The sequence below is a fragment of the Sus scrofa genome, chromosome 4, assembly GCF_000003025.6.
Source record: "Sus scrofa isolate TJ Tabasco breed Duroc chromosome 4, Sscrofa11.1, whole genome shotgun sequence".
Classification (NCBI taxonomy): Eukaryota; Metazoa; Chordata; class Mammalia; order Artiodactyla; family Suidae; genus Sus; species Sus scrofa.
In genome coordinates this window covers 48,556,419-48,572,286 of record NC_010446.5, presented here as the reverse complement: position 1 = coordinate 48,572,286, position 15,868 = coordinate 48,556,419, and the positions used below count along the sequence as shown (strand labels likewise).

At 35.5% G+C, this 15,868-nt stretch overlaps 1 protein-coding gene and 1 long non-coding RNA gene across 2 annotated transcripts in view; one reads left to right on the top strand and one right to left on the bottom strand.

Moving 5' to 3' along the window:
* Nucleotides 1-15,461, bottom strand: part of MMP16 (matrix metallopeptidase 16) — a 311,134-nt gene extending 295,673 nt beyond the window's left edge. The window contains exon 1 of the mRNA XM_001926617.6: nucleotides 14,706-15,461. Coding sequence (XP_001926652.1) covers nucleotides 14,706-14,837 — 132 coding nt within the window. The 5' untranslated portion in view covers nucleotides 14,838-15,461. The remainder of the gene's footprint in view (nucleotides 1-14,705) is intronic.
* Nucleotides 14,854-15,868, top strand: part of LOC106510034 — a 33,277-nt gene continuing 32,262 nt past the window's right edge. The window contains exons 1-3 of the long non-coding RNA XR_002343787.1: nucleotides 14,854-14,875; nucleotides 14,946-15,365; nucleotides 15,593-15,780. This is a non-coding gene — a long non-coding RNA (uncharacterized LOC106510034). The remainder of the gene's footprint in view (nucleotides 14,876-14,945; nucleotides 15,366-15,592; nucleotides 15,781-15,868) is intronic.

Sequence of the window (15,868 nt, the reverse complement as noted above, 5' to 3'; positions counted from 1 at the left end):
TAGAAACATTCCACCAGTGGAAGAAGATAGAAAACTCTTATTTATAACAGAAACATTGCTATGATATAATGGAGATAACTAGAAAAAAATTCGAGTCCATGCTACCTGCAAGTTAACCATTAATCACTAAGATAAACACAGACTTTTATTATTAGAAGTTAAATATTTTTATTAAACTAATTAAAGTAAATGAGGGATATTGATGCCATATTTTCACCCAGTATGGGCAAAATGAATTAAGGGAAAAGATAACTATTGAAATGGATCATAAAATATCAGTTTAATAGAAATTAACACCTATGAATAGGGATGGCCCTTTCATCCTCCAACACATATCTACTGACCTCTGGACTTTTTGCATGGCAGTATTAGGCTCATGGGAAACAGAGGTGACAAATGTACTCTGTCTCAGAAAGTTAAAATTTACTGTGAGAGACAGATATTAATTTATTACACAAAAACCATTTACAACAGATTTTTTTGCACATGCACTTAATTACTATAATATACCAAATTTAATCATATGTTCCAGGCAAAAAGAGAGAAAATTATTCAAGTCTCCCTAAATTTCTTCCCCGGGAAACATGAGCTTGGCTCTGTCTCTTGTTCCAGAGACAGAAGACCAAATCTCAAAAGCACAAAGAAACAAAATAAGTTGATACTTGGCATCTAAATGTCCATGTGCCAAGACTTAACCGTTGGCATCTAAATGTCCATGTGCCAAGACTTAACGGTTAATAAGCCACTGTATGAATTTTCAAGAGTGACCTTTTGGTCTTAAAATACATATATCAGTATCTATCTTTGAAGATAAAATACTCTATGATTACAAGTATGAAAGGTACTTTGAAAAATAAGTAGAGAAAGATATTATAAATACATAATGGCTCATTTTCTGGTGGAGGTAAAGATGGGGATAGGGAAGGCCAGATAATACTTCCTGGAGACTAAAAAATTTGTAGAAGGGTGGGGAAGAAATGGACTGAAGCATTTTGATGAAGATTCCAAGGCAGATGTATTTTGGTATATACAGGAAATAAAGAGAAAACAATACAGCTAATACAGGGGTTCTCAAAGTTTGGTCTAAGACTGTGAGTTCTAAAACTCTTGTAGAAGTCTGCTAGATCAAACTAGTTTAATATGTTATTTGGCTTTTCATTCTCACTTGCAACTGACAGTGGAGTTTACTTGATTTGTAATACTGCAAGTGTGAATGAGGAAACAAATGAGAGTAATACACCATTGTGTATATATACTACATCTCCTTTATCCATTCATCTGTCCAACAATGGACACTTACATTGCTTCTCTGTCTTGAATACTATATACAGTGCTACTATAAACATTGGGGCGCATCTATGGTTTTCTCCAGACATATGCCCAGGAATAGAATTTCAGCATCATATAGTAACTCTATTTTTAGTTTTTTTAGAGAACATCCATATATTTCTCCATTGTGTCTGCATCAATTTACATTCCCATCAACAGTGTAGGAAGGTTCTTTTTTTTTTTCCGACACCCTCTCCAGAATTTATTAGTCATAGACTTTTTAATGATGGCCAATGTGACTGGTGTGAGGGAATACTTCATTGTGGTTTTGATTTGTATTTCTCTAATAATTAAAAATATTTAGCAAAATTTTCTGTGACCACTTCCGGTGCCTCTTGACCATCTGTATATCTTCTTTGAAGAAATACCTATCTAGGTCATTTTTTGGATTGGGTTTTTGTTTTTGTGATATTGGAGCTCTATGTCTTGTTTGTATATTCTGGAAATCAGTCCCTTGTTGGTCATATTGTTTGTAAATATTTTCTCCCATTCTGTGGGTGCCTTTTCATTTTTTAATAGTTTCATTAGCTGTACAAAAGCTTTTAAGTTTAATTACACCCCATTTGTTTATTCTTTATTTTTATTTCATTACTCTAGGAGAAGGATTCAAAATAATATTGCAATGATTTATGTCAAAGTGTTTTACCAATATTTTCCTCTAGGAGTTTTATAGTATCCAGTCTTACATTTAGGTCCTTAATCCACTGTGAGTTTATTTTTGTATATTGTGTTAGGAAATGTTCTAATGTCCTTATTTCACATGTAGCTGAACAGTTTTCACAACACCATTTATTGAAGAGACTATCCTCTCCATTATATATTCTTACCTCCTATGTCATAGAAGCAATTAATTGACCATAAGTGTGTGGGTTCATTTCTGGGCTTTCTATCCTCTTCCATTGATCTATATGTCTGTTTTTGTGCTATGATCATACTGTTTTGAGGGCTGTACCTTTGTAGTATAGTCCAAAGTTGGGGAGCCTGATTCCTTCAGCTGCATTTTTTCTTTCTCAGGATTGCTTTGGCTATTCAGGGTCTTTTGCGTTTCCATACAAATTGTAATTTTTTTGTTCTCAGCCATAAAAGGGTATTGAAATAATGCCATTTGAAACAATATGGATGGACTTAGGGGTTATAATTTTAAATGAAGTCAAAGACAAATATATAATATCACATATTTGGAATCTAAAAAAAGACAAATGAACTTATTTACAAAACAAATAGACTTATAGACACAGAAAACAAACTTATGGTTACCAAAGGGGATAGTGGGGGGTGGGGGGAGACATAAAGTAACATATGCACACTACTATATATAAATAAACAACAAGGGCCTACTGTATGGCACAGGGAAGTATATTCAATATCTTATAGTAACCTATAATGGAAAATAATCAGGAATTATTTATATGTGTGTGTATATATATACATATATACCCACACAATTATATATATATATATATATACATATATATATATATATATATATAAAACTGAACCACTTTGCTGTACAACTTAAACTAATATAACATAGTAACTATACTTTGATTTTTTTAAAAACTGGAAGAAGAGAAACAAATATGAGAATCTTTGGAAAAAAATAAAACAATGTCTTTCTTTTACTATTTTTTATAAAATGTGTTTTTCATAAAACATGTTATCTATATTATTACATTAACTTTATTATTGTTATGTTTTGGCCACATCTACAACATGCAGAATTTCCCAGGCCAGGGATGGAACCTGGGCCATAGCAGTGATGATGCTGAATCCTTAACCACTAGGCCACCAAGGAACTCCTATTGTTATTTTTAAATGAATGTCTAAATAAATATTTTTAAACTTTCTCAGATTTACTTGCCTACCACAAGTAAATAGATATAAATACAAGTAATAGATATAAATCACACAATAAAAACTTCTAGAGGCTTTCAATAATTTTAGGCCTTCACAGGGACTTTTAGTTTGAAGATCACTGTATTATAACATAGAGCACAGACGATAACATTTCAGATATGAGGCTGGAGAGAAGGGTGAGATCTGATTCAGGTACTGTCCCCACTGAGCCTTTGGCTGATTCTTTCTCTGGCCTGCAGGAGTTACTTCACAAGAATGTGCAGACCACATTCACTTCTCAACTGAATACTCCAGAGGATGAAGGATACCTGATGTTTAGTGACTTAAAGACCATTGTTTCACATGTTTTGTCCATTTTTTGTTTATTTCGGCAGGGGATGGTAAATCAGGAGTCTATTAGTTACTTGATCCATTATCCTTTACCTCTTTAATCTTAGAACAACCCTTGAGTTGAGTAGTATTATCTCTATTTTGCACAGGAGGAAACTGGGGCACACAGTCAATAACTTAGCTCACTCAAATTCACTGAGCTTTAGTGCTAAAGCTAAGATTTTTAAGCAAGTCTTTCCAAGCTCCTGCACACAGCCATTAGAATACACTGCCCGTATAGAAAGTAAAAGAGAGTTGAATGGATAGTTAACACTAGGAATGTTTTATAAAATCAGTTAGATTTTCACCTTTTTAAATTGGTTTAGTAACAGTCTTTCCTTAAAAGGCTAATAAGTGAACTAAGTGAGCCTTGAAAGCTATATCCAGCAATAAACTTGAGGACTAAAGATTTTTTACACCCTTCGGTCACCATCAAGTTGAAGTTTCCATTCTCTCCATAACAAAGGCAATACCTAGACATCAGGCCTATTCTCAAACAGTGAGCTCAGAAGCTCCTGATCCATCTCTGAAATGATCTATCTCTGAGAAAGTTCTGCTTTACAATAATCTATCAGAAACAATCAAATAAATCTGTTTCCTCGTATTTTCAACACAATCGAAGCAATATACAAAAATTACAAACTCCAGCACTCATGCCAGTCAGCAGCCATATATGTACACATTCTTCCCCAGCAGGGCACTGAACACAGATATAATAGGTTTTCCTTTACCTTTTCTACAGTATTTTATACTTTTCACCTTGGGATGTAATCAAATCTTCCTAATCTTCCAAATCTTCAAAAATCACATTTACTGTGACAATAGCAATACGACAAACAGTTGAGAAATGTGATATTATGATTAGCTCAATATTACATATAATTTAAGACTATGCCACATTTAATGTTATAGGCAATTTAACATAAGTTACTACTTTTCTGAGTAAAAAATCATAAAGGGTATTCAATAGTAAAATTATCTTAAGCAGCACTACATAATCTTGAATCAACAAATCAAATCAACAACAGTGGGGGGTTCCCATTGTGGCTCAGCAGTAACAAACCCAACTGTTATCCCTGAGGATGTGAGTTCTATCCCCAGCCTTGCTCAGTGGGTTAAGGATTTGGGGTTGCTGTGAGCTGTGGTGTAGGTTGCAGAAGTGGCTTAGATCCCACATTGCTATGGCTGGGGCGTAGGCTGCAGCTCTGATTCGACCCCTAGCCTGGGAACTTCTATATGCTATAGGTATGGCCCTAAAAAGCAAAAAAAAAAAAAAAAAAAAAAAAAAACCCAAAAAACAAAACAAAACAAAACAGTCTATACAGTTTTTACTCCAGGTAAGATTCTACACTAGGATAGATCCAGCACTTTCTTTATGTATGTCAATGATTTCTTTTCAGTTTGGAATATAAAAGATGTGAGCAATGAAACTGCATTACACTGTCCTTACTGGAAACCTGGGAGTTAATTCTCACCTGTATTTTCTTAGTTAGAATCCTGGGCTCCACAGCCAACCTGCCTGCTTTGATTCTGAGCTATTCTACTTCAGGAGAATACAGAGCTTTAAGGTCTTGGCAAGTTCCTCAACCTCTCTGTGCCTCACATTCCTCAACTGTGAAAGAGAAATAGTAGTTCTAACTCACAAGATTGTAATAAAGTTTAAATGAGTTAAAATATATGAAGCACTTAGAACACTATCAGGCATACAGCAAATGCTCAACCTGTGTTAATTAACATTGTTTCTATTACATTAAATTAAGATGTTCAATAGAATTAATTCCAGGCATTTCCACTTTACAGCATATAATTTTTCCTATAATCCCAGTAATCAGCAAAAATGAAGAAACTGAAATATACCTCATTCTTGCCTAAGAAGATTGCTTGGGATTGTCTCAACACTGTTATAAAATCTGTGCTACAAACAAGCAATAAAGACCAGAAACCCATTTATGAATAGGCAAAGACTGTTTTAGTAATTTCCTTTAGTCATGGGACAAACAATTTCACTCATGCCACATACAGGAGCAAGTAAGTTCTATGAATAGAGTTGTTGTAATATTAAAACATTCAAATGTCCCAAAGAGTTTTATCTGTAACCTGGAGTTCTTACAAGCTGGTTCTCAATTTCATGCAAATCACTGAGTATACATTTGATACTGGAAGTTCTTTGAATCTATTCTGCCTTATTCACAATAAAAGAGGGGAGAAGTAGAAATGTGGCTTCTTGTAAAATTTTATCCAATTTCCATACCTGGTCTCCTATAATATATCTAAAATATAAAGTCCCTCAAGACTCCAACTGGGAGAAACAAGTAGGACCACGAGAAGAAACTGACTTGCAATTGTTTAAAAGAGGGAATGAATGTACGGACATTAGAAACCTAAAACAAATTCAAATTTCTAAATGCTATAAACATTGAGAAACTATTAACACCTAGTATGAATTCAACAGTGAAAAGTTCCCATGGAAAATGTCTCCACTGAGATCACTTAGGGTCTGTCTCTGCAGCAGCCACCTGCAGAGGGACAGCCTTGCATGCCACTGACATCAGTTCAGGTGCATGCAATTTGAGGACAGGAAATAAGTTCACAAAAGTATCCAGCTTCCTTAAAAAAAAAATGGCAGTTTATTCCCCCCTAACTTGAGCATGACTAAAACAAATACTATAAAATTCCATTCCAGTGAGTAGTTTATTTGGTCATTTGAATACATCACTCTAAGGACAATCTCTCCTGAGAATATCTGTCTGTGGGGCCATGACTTATTTTGTTTATCCATTATTTCACTTAATTGACTAGATTAAAGACTTTTAAAAAATCTGAATAATGCTTATGAGCAGATTATAATATCTTAATTAAATGTTGGCAGCCCCCGATGCATTAGTGACTGCCTTTTTTTTAATCCCCCTTATATAACAATCTGCTCAACTGAAAACATATCTAAAGTTTCTATTTAAAGCTAAAGCACTGTTTCACACTTTAGTGGCTCATTTCTTACATATTTTTTAAAAAGAAGAATAGGTAAAAATCTTTTTTAAAAAAAAATGTGTTTTCATTTAATAATATTTTTTCAATAAATTCCCATGGCAAACATTAAAAAATAACTTTAGTCTGACAAGCTTTTATTTTTATTTTTAATTTTTTTTTCTCTTTTTTTTTAGGGCTCCACCTTCAGCATATGGAAGTTGCCAGGCTAGGGGTCTAATCAGAGCTGCAGCTGTTGGGCTACACTACAGCCAAGGCAACAGAGGATCCAAGCCATGTCTGCAACCTACACCACAGCTCACGGCACTGACAGATCCTTAACCCACTGAGTTGAGCCAGGGATCGAACCGGTATCCTCAAGGATACTAGTCGGGTTTGTTACTACTGATCCACAATGGGAACTCTCCAGTCTGACAAGCTTTTAAAAGTGGATATTTGCTACACATAATCTAAAAGACATAATCAGATTAGATCTATCGCATCTCTAATCTGAATGACAATTATTTCGTTCTTCATTTTGGTTAAAATAAGACTACCAAAGCACCTACAGTGACTATGTTACATAGTATATGACCTATGCAACACCTAAAAACAGGAGAAATATAAAGTAATACTGCATTATAACAGACTTTGTCATACTGTCATGCCCAAATTCCCTCCAAACTCCCCCAACAGTGTTAGTTTCCTTCCTAGGTCATAAAACATGTAATCACTGGTACCAAGTGGCTATCCGTAAACCCAGTTCACATATTAAATCCTGAACCACGTGTTCATTGATTTCCTTAAGTTATGACTGGCTATGATTCATTTTAAGACATCTAATTAATTGCACCTACTGGCCTTGATTTTAAACCAAGTTCTACCACTAGAACCTTTAAACAGCTCAATAGCTCCCTCTAGCCTCCTTTTATATACTACACCCGCAGGTCACAATCAAAGGTTAGAGGCCTATTGTGGGATTACTCTTTCTTGGCTAAACTTGTTAAACTCATCAAGATATTCCACTGGTTCAGACCCAAGAATGCACAATGCCAAATGGTCGTGGTGAGGCACTAAGACAGAGAACGTCCATTCAGAGTGATAAATGACAGGAAGCAGCAATCAAACGTGATTTCATGAATAACCCCAAAATCTATAACTTTCCCAAGGAAAAGAAGGCAAAAGAAAAAAGAGTATCTCACATATTTTTACACAATAGTTTATCTTTTAACCTAGAATATGTTTGCTGTTTGCATAAGCTGCATATTTTATAAAAGAAATACGGTCTGATTTTTCACATTCAAAATCAAATGTGTTGTAAAGAACAAAAATAACCCTCAAAGATCCAGGTGCCAAAATTATTTTCCACAGTGGGCAAAAGGGACATACAGTACAGGCATTTCATTTCACTATAAAATATGTGTAATTTTTATATATAGATAGATTGGAATTTTGAAACCCCTCCCCCCAAAATTATTTTGGTCTTGATCTTATTCCAACTTGCCTTTTTATGATTGAGGTACCACTTGTAGATACATATTTTTCAAAATAACATCAAGCCATGTTTTTAACATTGAAATTTTAAAGTTTGATACCTTGGCCAAAATTGATTTTAAAATTACATATAATTTGCTGCCAGTGTTTTTAGTACTCAGCAGAAGGCTAGGATCATTTCCAAAATGGAACGTCCTGTGTCACTACAGATGATAACAAATGTTAGATTTAAGCTGCACTTTCTATATTTCTTCATGATAGGTATTTCAGGGAAAAAAGTCTGAACACTTTATATTTGTGATCTAGTTGCCCCAAAATTTACAGGACAAATATGTACATTGTTCCCCTTGCCCGTATAAATTAAGATCGGAGCTAGAAGCAACAGAATTTCAAATTTGGAAATGACCTTAGGGACAGTTTAGTTCAATTCTTATTTTTGCAGATGAAGGCATTAAAGAAATGATTTGTCCAAGATCAAGGATATGTTAGTTCAAGAACCAAGTTAAAGGCCATGCCCCTTGACCTTCTCTTCCCAGGGCTCCCTTATACTTTATCACTAGCTATCTCCTATTCCCAATGTTATATGAACAAGATTTTTTTAAACTTCCCTGTCACTGAATAAAACATATTATATATTTTTCTGCCTATCCTCCTCCTTCTCCTATTAATTAAAAAAAAAAAAAAAAAGACCTTTCTGTTCTGGATTTGGAGGTAACATAGAGATGGCCTAAGTTATATGTCAAATTATACTCCTATTTTGAATAGAAGGTACTTGGGCCTAGAGCCAATTAAAATAAACAGGTCCATTGTATCTAAAGGTCTGTTTCTTTTCCAGTATGTTAGAAAAGATGAACAGATTTCAACAAACTCAGTCTTATAAAAGAAGGTGTGAGCTGAACTTGACATTCTATGATAGTAACAGATGACGAGACAAAATGTGAAAATCACATTCCTGAACTAAACTGTCTAAGAAAAACCCACGGGAAGAAAATGTACTGATGTTAGCTTGGTTTATTTTCAATATATTACACTTTGAAAAAATTGAAAAGTATTAAAAAGAAATCTTCCTAGACCAGCTGGTATATCCTCACCTGATAGACTTTTATGTAATTAGATACTATCCTGCCAATTACCTTTGAAGCAGCATTTTTTTTTTACTAATAATAACGACATCTAAAAAAGTATGGAGTGTTTAACCATGTGAAGGAATGTTCCTATCTATCTATCTATCTATCTATCTATCTATCTAATATGATATACATTTAATCATCAGGACTACCATATAAGACTAATACCATTAGTATCTCCATTTTATAGATACATACACTGAGGCTCACAGAGATTAATCATCTTGTCTGTTATTGACTTAAAGATTAACTTGCAAGTAAAAGGCCTGGGGTTTGAATCCAAGCAATTTAGTGCTAGAATAGGTGCTCTTTTTTTAATTGAAGTATAGTGGATTTACAATGTTGTATTAGTTTCTGGTATACAAAAAAGTGATTCAGATCTTTCAGATTCTTTTCCATTATAGGTTATTATAAGATACTAAATACAGTTCTCTGTCCTGTACAGTAGGACCTTGTTTATCTATTTTACAGATAGTAATTGATCCCTCCCCCTCTTTCTTCTTTGGTAACCACTGTTTGCTTTTTATGTTTGTGAGTCTGTTTCTGTTCTATAAATAAGTTCATTTGTATCATTTTTTAGATTCCACATACAAGTGACAGCATATGATATTTGTCTTTCTCTGATTTATTTCACTTAGTACAATAATCTCTAAGTGCAACCATATTGCTGCAAATGGCATTATTTCATTATTTGCTATATTTTTATATGAGTAATCAGAATATGTGCTCTTAATCACTATACTATACCATAATAAAATGATTTGATGAATATAACTACATTCATAGATATTTAAAATGACTTATAATGAAAAGTAACATGAAAAATGATTTTCTCAATTTGAAATATATGTGCTAAAGGGTGAAAAGCTCTGGAAGGTGCATCATGAAATAAACCTTTGTCTTCTGACACTGAACAAGTTTAAATGATTGATTTAAATGTTCAATGGCTTTTATAAAAAAATTTTTGTCTAGATATAATTTCAACTAGTTATTTACCAAATAGTCTGAACAGGTAAATTTTGAGTAGTTAGGGTAGGTTAGGGAGTAAAATACATTTACAGAAAATAATTGACTAATTCAACTTAGGAGAAAATAAGTATACCACTGAAAAAGTACATTAAAGTTTTCTTATGTAATAACCTGAAATAGCATGAATAAGAAAAAGTAGAAACTTTAGATCTATCACTTTTAACCTGACTCTAGAGATTAAAAATAAAAAGGTGTTATTGAACCCAATTCTATTCTTACTTGACAGGAAAGAAGAGACTGAAAGAGAAAACCCAATTGTACAGAGGGATGGACTTGGATGGCTGTTCTCTGTGGATTTCTCAGGGATATTAAGAAACAATCTACCTCACTGGCATTGGTTCACTTGTAAGCATTTCATGAATAACCCTAGATCTGGGCAACCTGACCAAGCAACTCTGAACAGAGAAAGACACAATTTAAGTGAGACATCTATGGGAAGCTGAAGAATCTGAAGACTATTGAGTCTTTTGGACTCTTGGTCAGAGTTCTTGGCTCTTATGAATTTGAATGGCCAGCATACTTGGGATTCTGAAGCTTAGAATTCTGCTGAAGTTAAAAATCTTTATGAATCAGTTATGCAGCCCCTGCTGTTAACCAGTATAAAATTGCTACAGTGGAGAATTATGGGATGGAGTCAGCCCAGAGTCCCTTACTCAAGGAGGCTGTCCAGAACATGGTGTCATCATCGTTCCACGAGCAAATAAAATGATGCATGTTGATTATTTAAGCAAGTAGAAAATAAGAGAAATGAGAAAAGGCCCCAACATCTGACATTTTAAAATCCATAAATGTAATTTTTATCTCTGAAATGTCTTACCACTAATCACTGCTAAGATTATATGCAATACAAAGTTAATCCAAGCAAATTCTGTACTTTTAGATAGATTCATATAAACCTGACAAAGCTGAATAAAACTAAATCAGTTAAAGAAACATAAACAAGAAAAATGTAGAAGGGTTACACTCACAATTCATAGTAAATAGCTTTTCAAAATCTAGATTATCTCTTCTTTAATTATGAGCAAAAAAAATCAATTTTTCTTTATCAAGTTCTTTTGTTATCAAAAAACTTGATAAAGTTTTGATATGTGCAACATTGAGAGTATCATGCGTTTATTTTACCATTAAATTGGCTTAAAATAATTTTCCTACCTACAAGTGTCTAATTGTTTTAAAAAATGAACAATATGTTGTTCACATAAATATTTAACACTTGACACACTATCAAAGTGGAGATGAAAGTCATTACAATCATGAACTACATTCTATCTTAGGTTTCATGACAAAAAAAAATGCTTGCTGTGTTAAAAAGAGAGAGAGAGAGAGTCCTAGGATCATGAGAATCTCTACTGAAACAAGAAAATTATTTTAGAGACAAAATGACCTTTTAAGAGTGTATAGATTAAATCATGATTCTTTGTTAAATCAAGATTCTTCTTCTGACCAATGAACACCTCTGAATCAGACTGCTGTCCAATGACAGCAGTCTTTGACTTTTAGTTAATATTAGCAATGCAGCTCCTTTGCATCATGCTAATGATTACACAGCAAAAGGCCCACTCCCCCCAAATGGATCCAATGATATACAAAAATCTTTAAACAAATGTGTGCTCAAATTTTAGCATTATAAATGTGTTCTTCCTGAGATACATAAGGAATTTCTTCAATAGTACTACTTCTGCTAGTGTATCACCCTTCTTCTTTGCTCTAAGAGATGTTCCTTTTTGTGTCTTAACAACAAAAACAAACAAACAAAATGCATTGGGTTAATAGTGTTTTATCAGCATATTAATAAATATCTCCTGCTCTAATAATTTAAAATTTCAAATAACTATGCCCTTGAACATCAGACAGGAAAGAGTTAATATGCATAACTTACCCAATTCCCACTTCTAAGGGGAAAAAACATAGGTTTTTAAACCTTAAATTTTAGAAATGAAAAGTAGGGTCCCACCAATTGTGATGTTCAGTGAGGAATAAAGCATTGTGAATCTCAATTGCCAGCACAAAAAGCATCTCCTAGAGGCTTCATTCTAACTATAATAGCTTGGTGTGCTTACTAGAAAAAAATTTTATAATCATATGAGCTTTATACATGATTGATACCATAATGTTTAAGAATGTCCTTGAGAATCAATGAAATAAAGAAATCTCTTTTCCAACCAAGAATGGGGAACACAATATAAATGCCTTTTCTGAAGAAGATATGATGGTCTATTCTTCCCATTAGTGTTTCCTCTAAAAAAGAAACATCTAATAAAAGTGAATCAGGCAGAAATTCATGTCAGAAAGTATCCTGTCATTTCATATTCTTTACAATATGTTGAATTAACTGGCAGCTACTCTTATGATAGAAAAAAAGGAAGTTAACATTGCACATAAAGAAGTATATTAACCCAACTAAGGACATGTTCAAATGCTTTTTAAAAACTATTTGGGAATAATACAGGCTCTGAAACAAAATCATTTAAATCATTAGAAAAATTTCCTTTGTATCAAATATCTTTTTAAGGTTTCAGGTGGTACATGTCTATTAACTCTCATAATTAAATCTTTGTATTCTATAATAAACATAGATGGAATAACAAATACTTTAATATGAGAAAATAACTTTTACATGACCATTTTAACATACATCTTGAAGAAAAAAAAGAGATGATGGAAATTCAAATAAAATCTTTTTAGCAAAATAAGTTTTTTGCATAATAATTTATTAAACTGAGTGAGGAATTCAAACTATGAAGAAATACAATCACATTTTATGTTTAGGCTCAAAAGGGAAATCTAACGATCATCAATACACTGATACTATTCCAATAATCTCTGAAAGCAAATCTGACTTTCCCAAAGCAGGTAGCCATGAATCCAGGCTCTCCTCTTCCTAGTAAGCAAGATAAAAACTAGCCCTTACTTATAGCTACCTCTCCCCCATCACTCACCAACATAACTACCACAACCAATTTGAAGCAATAGGCCCTTCTGTTTTTAACATAAATAACAGCCTGACACTTTCATTTCTCTAGTCTATGAATTCCATTTTCATATCCACATTACTTTTTGATTTAAATATTAGACACAAAAGTCATCTGTGGCATGCAATTCCAAAAGTTTAAATTTGCTATCAAGAAAAGTCTGGACTTTCCGTCCCTTTCCACCTCTCTTTTTATTCAATAAAACAAAGTTGTATTTTTCAAAGGGTTAAAGAGTTTCGGTTTGAATTGAGGTTTTTGTGTAACAATCATACTTAACATCTGTAAAGTTAACTCTTGATAATCGTTCTTACTTTTTCAAATACTTTGTTTCTCTACCAACTACCACTTATTACACATAGTCCTATGAAGAGTTTATATAAACAGAGGTATATTTAGACTATGCCCTCACATGTAGCACTTATTATGCATACTTTGTATATAAATCTATTACATGAAACATGTTCAAATACTATGCAACAGGTTCTGCTGATGTGTAAACACACATTCCCAACAAAATGACAATGTTTTAAAGATATAGGGAGAAAGCATATTGTAATTCTCTTAAGGTGACAGAAGGTCTAATCAAAAGGAATGTTTTTACTAAGACCTTCTTATTGTCTTTGTATTCCATCCTGTATATAATAAACTGGTTAGAGCCGAGGTGTATACAAGCTTCCACAGATTTATTGCAAGGTTACTGGCTTTAGTGCAGAGTTGATGACAGGAAGAGTACTTTGGCAGAGGTCTGACAAGTCGTATCCTTAAGTTCCCTTTTGCTTTGTGTCTGTCTGTTCCCAAAGCTATCAAAGTAAAGCAAATGACCGTCTAAAACCTCTCTGTTTTGCCAAGAGAGTGTGAAATCAAATTAAAAACACACCTCAGAACTATTACCTTGGGCCATGTTTATGTTCAATTGGCAAGGGAGGGGAAGAGAAGACACTTTAAAAGAGATGGATTTCATGCCCTCTGTGTAGCCAGATCTAGTTACAGTGTATTAAGTTATGTCTAAATGAGAAAAAGACTCTGTCTAATCAAGTGTTTTATCACAAAGTAATGTTATTAAACAGATCAAGTATCCCCACACTCTCCTTATATGATTTTAACCTCCTTTGTTAAGCACAAAACACAGAAAGATTTCAAGAACAATACCAAGGCAGCACATTACACCAAAAAAAAAAAAAAAAAAAAAAAAAAAGAATTCTCTATTTCCCGGGCAGTTTACTTGTCAGAAACTCAAACTGCTGGGTTTTTTTGTTTTGTTTTGTTTTGTTTAAGTCACGCGTTTGCTATAAGTAGTTTTTCGCCTCTTTCCTTGGTAAAAAGCTTGGACCAGTTACAATTGTGTCTTTGAGCGCGCAGCACCGTGCTTTGTGCTGCTGGGGATAACGGATTCTCAGTCTCACGCGCATCCATCACCTAAGAAACAGGCAAACTCAGCAAGGGTCTCGCCCGCTTGAAGGGAAACAATGTGTTGAGACCCTGGTACAAGAATCCAAGGAGTAAACGAAATGTTTCAGGGAGCAGCCCAGGCAAGGGGGAAGGAAGAAAGCCCTCGTACTCTTACCTCCACATTGAAATACTGCTCCGTTCCGCAGACGGTAGCACATAAAATCCAAAGCAAGGTTTGCAAGTAAAATACCCCCGAATGATGCACGAAATCCAACCGTCTTCCAGTGCTGAATGTGAGTAAGATCATAGTGAATTGTGCTTCAATGGATGGACGAGCTCCCCTTCGTTTTCTCCCTCTCTCCCTCTCCCTCCCTCCCAGGTTTCCTTTCAAAAAAAAGTCCTCTGGGTGGGTAAGGAGCCTGCAGGTTCACCCACAGCCGGGCAAGAGGAAGAGATAGAGGGCCCTCGCGCTCGGCAGCTTCCAGAGAAGCAGCGGCGGAGGTAGGATCAGTAGGAGCTCACATTCACCATCCTCGTGGGCCAGTCCCCGGGAACGTGGCGCCCAAGTTCACCCGCGGCTCAGGCTCAAAGCACCGAATCGCAGCCGCAGCAGCTGCCGCCGCCTCCAGCCTGCCCGTCCCCCTCTTCCTGCTCCTTCACCACCCACTCCTCCGCCGCCGCTACTGCCTCTTGCTTCTGCGGGAAGGGCCTCGGCCGCTCCTCGCTCTCTCGCCTCTGCTTCTCCTACCCTCCTCTCGTCGCTCCCCTCCAGAACGTTCATCCGTGATCTACATAACTCCTCCTTCCTGGGGTCTGCCTGGCTCTCAGGCCCTGGGTGCGCGCGCGCGCGCACACACACACACACACACATACAGACACACACATACACATCTGCACACGAGCACACACACAACCCGACACGCACGCGCGCTCTTCTTAAAGGCGACGGCCCATAAAGGGAAACTGCTACTGTACAGTACATTGGAAGTGGTCAACCCGCGAGAAGGGCCCTGGATAGGGAGGTAGTCTTAACATACCACCCACCCGTTATCCCCGAGACAGGCACCCAAGAACCTGGGCGGCTCCATCCTTTCATCTCTCTCACCCTTCTTGGAGCAATAGAAACAAGTGTGCCCCTCCCCTGGAGACTGGGTGGGGCTCAGGCTGCGGACCCTGGTGTAGGCTGGGGAGCAGCCCAGGCCTGGTCCTGGAGGGCAACTGCCGTCCTCGGTTTGACTGGATCTGAAAAAGTCGGGGGACGCTGGTAATCAAAGGAAGCGCACTGGTTACCGTGCCCTGTTTGGGGGCTCAGGTCTGTTGCCTGACTGGCCAAGTTTA